Source organism: Diachasmimorpha longicaudata, chromosome 3 (genome assembly GCF_034640455.1).
Source record: "Diachasmimorpha longicaudata isolate KC_UGA_2023 chromosome 3, iyDiaLong2, whole genome shotgun sequence".
NCBI classification, from domain to species: domain Eukaryota; kingdom Metazoa; phylum Arthropoda; class Insecta; order Hymenoptera; family Braconidae; genus Diachasmimorpha; species Diachasmimorpha longicaudata.
This window is the reverse complement of record NC_087227.1, coordinates 6,484,915-6,493,015: the sequence shown is the minus strand read 5'-3', so window position 1 is coordinate 6,493,015 and position 8,101 is coordinate 6,484,915. Positions and strand designations below refer to the sequence as shown.

At 36.3% G+C, this 8,101-nt stretch overlaps 2 protein-coding genes across 3 annotated transcripts in view; one reads left to right on the top strand and one right to left on the bottom strand.

Moving 5' to 3' along the window:
- The window catches only part of LOC135160394 (protein phosphatase PHLPP-like protein), a 67,704-nt gene that overhangs the window by 13,144 nt on the left and 46,459 nt on the right, over nucleotides 1-8,101 (bottom strand). For both annotated transcript variants that reach the window (XM_064116893.1, XM_064116894.1), the window contains 2 exons: nucleotides 3,858-4,015; nucleotides 3,217-3,363 (listed from right to left, as the gene is read on the bottom strand). In XM_064116893.1, the coding sequence (XP_063972963.1) occupies nucleotides 3,217-3,363; nucleotides 3,858-4,015 (305 nt within the window). The remainder of the gene's footprint in view (nucleotides 1-3,216; nucleotides 3,364-3,857; nucleotides 4,016-8,101) is intronic.
- On the top strand, nucleotides 4,623-5,609 carry LOC135160430 (uncharacterized). The gene is made up of 4 exons (XM_064116972.1): nucleotides 4,623-4,795; nucleotides 4,876-4,931; nucleotides 5,135-5,258; nucleotides 5,437-5,609. The coding sequence occupies exons 1-4, from the start codon at nucleotides 4,675-4,677 to the stop codon at nucleotides 5,517-5,519; spliced, it is 384 nt and encodes a 127-aa protein (XP_063973042.1). The 5' UTR covers nucleotides 4,623-4,674; the 3' UTR covers nucleotides 5,520-5,609.

The window sequence follows — 8,101 nt, the reverse complement described above, 5'->3', positions numbered from 1 at the left end:
CAGAATGTTATTTTGTTCTTACCAGGCACATGCCAATGTTCATAAAACCACCGAAATTCAGGAAATGATTTTATGGAAATATCAAAAACATTGTTAATTATAAAATACGTAATAAGCAATTGCAGTGACTCGAAAAACTTTGATGCGATAGAATATGAACGATAGCATTTCCCAGGACATGTGAAAAATCCTGTGCCCTCACTCCGCAATTTCTCTCTTCGTTTTATGGAGTTTGGCACATCGTTGCTCCTGAGCAACAGACACGGAAAGTAGTTTCCGAAACTTGCGTAATCCCCACTCGTATAATTACATCCCAGTCGCCCTCTAGAGGGCTCAACTAATGGGATTAAGCGTCCAGTATCCTAGAGGATACTGCTTTTTTCCCAGGAGAATTGGATTTCACCGGGATATCCGTGATGCTTCGGGGGAAGAGTCGGGGAAAATTTGATGACGATTCCGTTCAGAACTGTCTGATGATAGCAGGAAGTATTAGATTTTTTTCTTCGCAATTCTACCAACTGGAGGAATTGTTTTTTTGACAGAATTTGATAAACTGTGATAGTGACCTAATGGAGAAAATTCACTTTGAATTTATCGGTGGAGGATCGATGACATTTCACGAGAATTATCACTTGACAACAATTGTTAACATTTTCTTGAGAATTTGACGATCGAGAAAAAATTGATTTATCTGGCTCCATGAAATCTTCACCACAATTTTTATCCAATGAATGAAATTGTTCTGTAATTTCAAGTTAGTAGGTGTCGAACATGATTTTATTGTTTCAAATTAAATAATAAAATATTCCATTTATGTAAACGAACAAACGCGGGGATTTATAAAGGGATATTGCCACGTAATATTAGCCCGAGGCTGTCGATTTCCACAATCAATGATCGTTTTTTTCGCCATCGTGTTCCCGGATTTTCCGAAATTAATGCTATCACTGGGTCGACTGATCATTACGAAAGGCAAATGCTCCTTGATGTTGTTATCATTAACCCGAAAGCGATTCATAACGATTGTAAACCGCGGAGCGAGTGAGGGTATACAATAATGAGATCAAACGTATTGAAATCCGATTATAACATCTCTCGGGGACTGTTATTTTTTTAACTGGCTGTTCTATAGACATTGGGAAGTTGAAAGAAGCTTTGCAGTGTAGCTCTCGCATTCTGAGAGACTCGTGCTCTGTTTTTCGGAAACGGCCATCAAGTGGAAAACATAAATGACTTTGAAGTAAAAAATATTTTGTCGTGTTCTGTAGTTGAAGGGCACCCTATCCAGGACTTTTAATCTGTAATCACCCTTTTCGTCCAACGAAGTAATTACCCACCCTGACTTCCTTGGAAATCAACATTCAGAGTTGAAGTCAGTGAGGCAGACAAAATAATGAGAATTTTCACTAACATTTTAGTCGATACTTCTGCACTGATTGTGCGGGCACAGTGTTTGTTGCGAAACAAATTCGTAGCTATTCGTTGACCCGCAAATGGCCAATCGAATAAACTGGGGTGGGAGAGAGAGAGACTACTGACGTAGATTAATTGTCAAGGGTTATAGAACATGCGGGCTGTGCCAGTGAATTCATTCGTACCGAATCACAACCAAAATTTAACAATTTATCGGGGCTATTACGGAAACCAATAACGAGAGTTGATGAATTTATTGAAGGACGAGAGAAAATTGTAAATGTTTACTAGTTGAGGGACGGATTTCATTGGTCGACCAAATTCAGTTCGTGAAAAGTTCTGTCAAGAGGGAAATTGAATAGTTTCATTGGACCTAGGACATTTTGCAAATAACCTGGTAAAGTTGTTTAGATCACTCTTTTTTAGACTTTTTTTATTGTCAGTTAGATGAATTGTATTCTGACGCATTATAAATTTTCCTCTCTCTGTACAGTAATTTTCCTGTGTGCACAGTAATTCGTATTTTTATCAGAATGAAATTTATGCAATCGGCAATAAAATTTGATTATTTTAGATGACGTTTCACTGAAATTAGGCAGAAAACTGAGATAACGATCATTGGTGATATATTTGTGTGAACTGGTAGGGTAATTTCAATTAAAAAATTATCCCGGGTGCGCTACCTTAAGAAGGTTCATTGCCGATTATCACCGACACTTAATATGCTTCCGGAAAATTAAAAAATCGTGAAAGCCAAATGATTTATAGTAGTGGAAGTAGATTTAAAAAATGGGAAAAATATTCAGTCCTCTCGATCTCATCCAACGCCTCATCTACAACTTCATGTTTGACACAAGAAAATCGGAATCGAAGTGGTGAAAGATACACATTGGAACTTGGCCCGAAGTTGAAAACGAGAATAACTCGCCGCAGGGATACGGTAAAACTTTCTCACCTTTTTCTCCCTTTTTTTCATTTTTTACTCGTTTTTATTTTTTTTTAGTCTCGGTTCTCTCTCTCAGTACATTTTTTTTTGGCGCTTCTCCTTCCATTGGCAGCATTGTCGACGGGAAAATGTGCTTATCGAAGATCGCCCGGGGCGATACATAAAATTTTCGAGTGAGTAAAAGAGTCGGCTGAAGAGAAGGGATGAAAAACGAGGGGGCTGGGAGATTACGTTTTCACGTCTGAGGTGAATTTGACGGTTATATATTACGTGTGTATTTTATCGTAAGTTTTATGAGCGAAGTTTGGAGGAATCGATCCGTGAAATTATCATTTGAGATTTTGTGTTCCATCGATATCGTTTTTCGACTATCAATATGTATTTTAATGTTTGAAGATTAACGTGTGGAATATATTACAAAATTTAAAACAGTACGAAAGGAAAATATTCAGATTAATGTTGAAAAGTTGCAGTTTTATCATTTTGTTGAGTCAAAAAAAATTTCCTAAGAGAAATTCCATCAGGAATGAACAACGAAGTCACTTCCAGACATTGATGTTGATCATTAATCCGTAAAAAAGCAACTGATACCAACAAATTATACCTCCAAAATACCCCCCACAATTCTCATTATTTTGCCTGGCCAACTGAGACTCCAACTTTGAAATCCAAACGCTAAACTTTCGGATGTACGAAAATTGAGTGTTCAAACTTTTAATGCTAGATACGACGATTGCAAGCTGCCCAGTGGATTCGAAACGAGTGGGCCTCTCTATCCATTCCACCCTCCCTTTCTCGTTCCCCCCCCCCCCAAAGCTTCACACAATTTGTTCCAGAAACTGGTGGACTGTACTTACTTGACTAGTCGATGGATCTCTCCTGTTACTTCCTCGACTTTGTTGTCAGAGAGGTTCAGTGAGGTGAGTCTGTTGAGCTCGAGTAGCTCTCTGGGGATGGCTTTCAGCTCGTTTCGATCTAGTTGAAGAGCCCGCAGCCGGGGAAATCTTGTGGGAGGTAAAGAGTTTTTTTTTTAAATCAAATTTTTGTTCTTGAAAAATGACAACAATATCTAGTTTTCCATTTTTCAGGGCTTATTAGGAGGTGGTGGAGTGGAAGTAGGTCATGAATTTGGTGAAACTATGGAAAAATTTGCAATTCTAAACACTTGTTGTGAAGCCATTTTACTTGAGTAGAACAGAAAGTATAAAAAGATACAGCTCGAGAGGTGAAAAGAGAAATATTCTTAGTTCATCGGAGCCTTCGATATGATAAAATTAATATTAATGAAGCGAAGATAAGCGTATTATCGTTTCTAGCTCAAGAATGCCGGCACAACCTGCCAATGAACTCGGAAATTCCCGAGACTAAAGTTCCTTGAATATCTGATTTTTTAAATATTCCAATTTGTGAGCTATTTGCAGTAACAATTAACGTATTTTTTATGTTTGACTCAGATATTTTTGACAGTTAACGTTGTGAGATTTTGTGTTATAATTACCGTTTCAGGATCACGAGGTTGCTCTCCGTATTGGCCAACATATTTCTTCCCAAAAGAATTTCTTCAGCGCTAGAGAAGTCCAGGGTGCTCTCTGGAATGCGGGAGAGTCCGGTGCTGCTGAGGTCCAATTTCTTGGGGCCATTTGTTGTCTGTATCGCCTGTAACAATAAAAAATTTATGATTACTGGTGATGAGAATTGTTGGGAGGATTGATGTGGAGAATTGATGACGATGGAACTATCACCTCGTTTTCTAGAGAGTCTGTGTCAATTCCATCCTTATCGATGTCAAATTCCTCCATGATGGCGAATAATGATCTAATGTGCACCATTCTAACATTTTTTTATACTTTATCATTGGGTTTTCTAGACGAAGAGAAAATTTCGATAAAAATGACTTCATCGTTCTGTAAAAACTCGGTAAAACTTATTTACCAGATCGAGAAAAAAAATTGTTTACCAGTTAAATAATTTTTCTTGACCCAGAATAGAGGTTTTACCAAGTCCGACCAAAACAATACGATTATCCAGTGAAAAACAAAGTGACAAACTTGAAGATAATGATCCTACCAAGGCTGAAAAAATTTGTCATTTTTATTTTATTTTCATTCTATCGTTACTCCAGGTATCAAGGAATTCCCAGGTCTCCAATATCCTGGTGTTATCATGTAAGATTAATGTATTGTTGTTATTGTCAGTGTGATGGTTTATGCACAAGCAATAGGGAAATATTTTCGTGGATATAAATATCCTCGAATTTTCACTGAACTTGTCATTCTGTTTTTCAAATTTTGAATAAAGCTGAATATTGATAGAAGATGGCGAAATTCGTCCATTTTGTAATCCTGAGTGTTCTCGCCGTCATCGTCAACGTGGCAAGATGTGATGACAGTGAACCGACTTTGCTCAGAAAATACGCGATTATGTGCACGAAAGAAGGTATGTCAATATTTAATTGAACAGTAGATCTCTTTTCATTATGAGGAAAAAATATTTCCACTAAAAAATATCAAATTTAGTGCCGGACAAAAAGACGAACCTCATCTATGAATGCATCTTGGAAAAAACTGGAATAGTAAGTAGAACATGTTCTAATCGTATACCAATTGATGGATTCGATTGAATTCTTCAATTTTGCTTTCGACGATGAGAATTATAAAATTAAAGGAACCGGGTGGAAGGCTAAATGGCTATAGACTATTGAATCCCTAGTCTCGATCCTCTTTATTATGTGTTTAAAATCATCAGTTTTTATTTAATTCCCAATGTCATTGACAGTTTGACGTAGAACAGAGCAAACCAAATGCCGAACGATTGAGGGAGACACTTTTCAAAGTAATGAATCCCAATGTACGCAGTCAGATTGTTCGTATGGTGGATAAATTCAAAGATTGTTTGGAAGGTAAAGTATGGACACATAAATTAATAGAATAATCAGTCGCTGCCTGTCGGTCTGACACTTTTACGTGACAATCAATTCCGTATTACTAATTTATTAGTTCAAATAGTTACACCCGATGAGGTAATTCCCCACTGGGTGTTTCATATCTTGATATTGACATCTCCAATTCTTATTCCAGAGGAAGAAGCGAGTACTGTAAGCGAGTTACTTAAGGTGTTGCAAGAATGTCACTTTAATGTGAATGTATTGTACAATTTGTGAATAAACGATCACCAGAATCTTCGTGTCTGAGGGAAGACAATATAAAATTCAATGTAATGATTCTGATCTTAATAAACTGAGTAATAAAAATATTGTACTGAATTATTCATTTTTATGATTTAAAGAAAATCCTCCGAAAAAAATGATTTAAGAAACTCCTTTTGTCAATAGGCAAGACATAAATTAAAGTTATGGAAAGGAAAAAAATAGAATCAGGGTATTGAGTCCCAGTAACGTTCGATACTTTTTACTGAACCTTTTGGACTTTTTCGTGAAAGTTCACTGAAACAGTGCGTTGCTGTTCCGTCATTTTTACCGATTTTTTTTGACTGGCAGATTACGGAATAGACACGTAATTGCTCAAGAATTTTTCTCTTCATGTATGTGCCGATTTTAACACTTTAAATAATAATAAATAAAAAAAAGTATTGAGTATTTCCTACAAGTAGATTGTCTGTCATATGGAGGTATTTCCTAGATAGAGAATTTCGTGGTATTTGAATAATTCCATAACGTCTTGATAAATATATTTTACTGTGAAAATGTCTAGTGTATGTGTATTCCACACTCAAAATTGGAGAATTCGCGTTAGCGTATCACGATCATGAATATATATTGGATAAATGTATTCAGTCTTCCGTGACTTCAGTACTGAATTTATTGTATTTTCCCACATTCCAATTTCCTGTATCAAAACCGATGAAATTGGGAAAAATCATGGAATAATTGTATTCATGGGGTCGTTGTTGTGAAAAACACATTGGATTTTGGCTTTTGTTGATTTATTTAAATTTCACATAGCGGAAATATCAGAATTCAGTGGTAAAATCGATTGCCCATAGGTCTACGTTCGATCGTTATTCAATATTATTATTTATCCCTCATTTCTCAATCCTAATTACTGTGATTGAGTGAAAAAAACTCATCAGAAATTCCATAACAAACCCGTATGTGGAGCGAGTCAACCGGAGAATTACGACGAGCAACAAACGAATTTCAAATGATTATGATTACGTCGACATGAGTCGATGACAGAGGGAAATCGGCCTTTCCCTTTCCCCGTCATATCCACGATATAATCTCAATTATTAATTATTCGCAGCAAATTATTAATTATTAATTAATTTGCTGCCAACCGAATTCTTCCGATTATATGTAACTCATGTTAACGACATGATAATTCCATTGGCTCGATTTTCAGTCAATTGAAGGGACAAATTATGAATTGATATGACTAACAGGTTTTAACTTGTCCAGAAATAACATTCGAAGATCGAAAATTCCATTAATGTTTAACACACTAATGGGATAGCGACATATACATATGGGTCACTACTGAGAGTTCAAAAAAATTCCCGATTCAATTTTAAAAAAAATTAAGAGAAAATTTCCCAATCATTTGGTAATCGTGATGTGTTTTGGCAGTTGGGTCTTATTACTGAAGTGTTCAATAGGATTTGTCGATCGCTTTTGGGGAGAAATCTTCAACAAAAATAACGTTTTTCGAAATTAGTTTAAGGAAAATTTTCTGAAATTGTTAGGGATTTTTTCCGAATATTCAAAAGTCCATCGCAATCACATCACCTTAATAAGGTATAAGTCAATATGAGGCAGTATAATACTCTAGTAGAATTCGTTATCTATTTTTTCCCCCCTGTTAGAGCGGAAGAAGTAAAACGAGTGAAAGCCGATACATCACCGTCTTGTCTTTTGTCCTGTCTACAGGAAAAACGCCCGATTCACCAATCCCCACATACGCTTTGTTGTCTGATGCATAAACGCACAGCACCAAGTAGTTTAAATTCGTTCCCTCCCTGGATCTAACCCGACAGTTTCACTTCCCATACAAACCAACATTTGAGGGAGAGCTTATATGGGGCCGTACACTCTGATCCCAGATTTATTGCCTCGTCACATCGTTTATGCATTCACTAGTAAAGTTACTCGTGTCAGCAACATGACGGTGAATTGGGTTGTCGTGTAAAAGGGTAAATGACAGATGGAAATGAAAGGAGGAAGAAATGATTTTCTCGAGATTTTTTTAAAACCTTTTTCCAATGCAATTTTAGATTTTTAAGGGGAGAATGGAATGGAAGAGGAGTGCAGGGGACGGTAGCAATATTGAATGTGATTTGAGGAAAATATGGAGTAGAAGAGACGTACAATTTGCACGAATTAATTAAATGTGTAATCGCGGAGAGAAAAATGAGATAATTTTTATAATGTGATTCCGATTAAAATTACTGTGCTACGGTTAAATCTCGGAAAAACTACAGGTCTCGGAAAAATTTTCTATGCCAACTGGTAAAATTTGGCAAACACATTCCCCTATACTAGCATATTGCACCTCGATTCTAGTAATTGACACAGTAATTTTCACACTTTTCTCTCCGTGTGGATTACAAAAACTTATAAGCGAAATGATGAGAATTTAAATTAGAAAAATTTTGTTTTCCGATCTTATTACACGAAGAGAAATGTTCAGGAAAAATAACGGAACTCACAAGTTCGCTTACCAATGACGGTATCGACTGGAAAAATCTAAGTAACGGTATCGCAATTTTTCACACGCGATTCAGAAA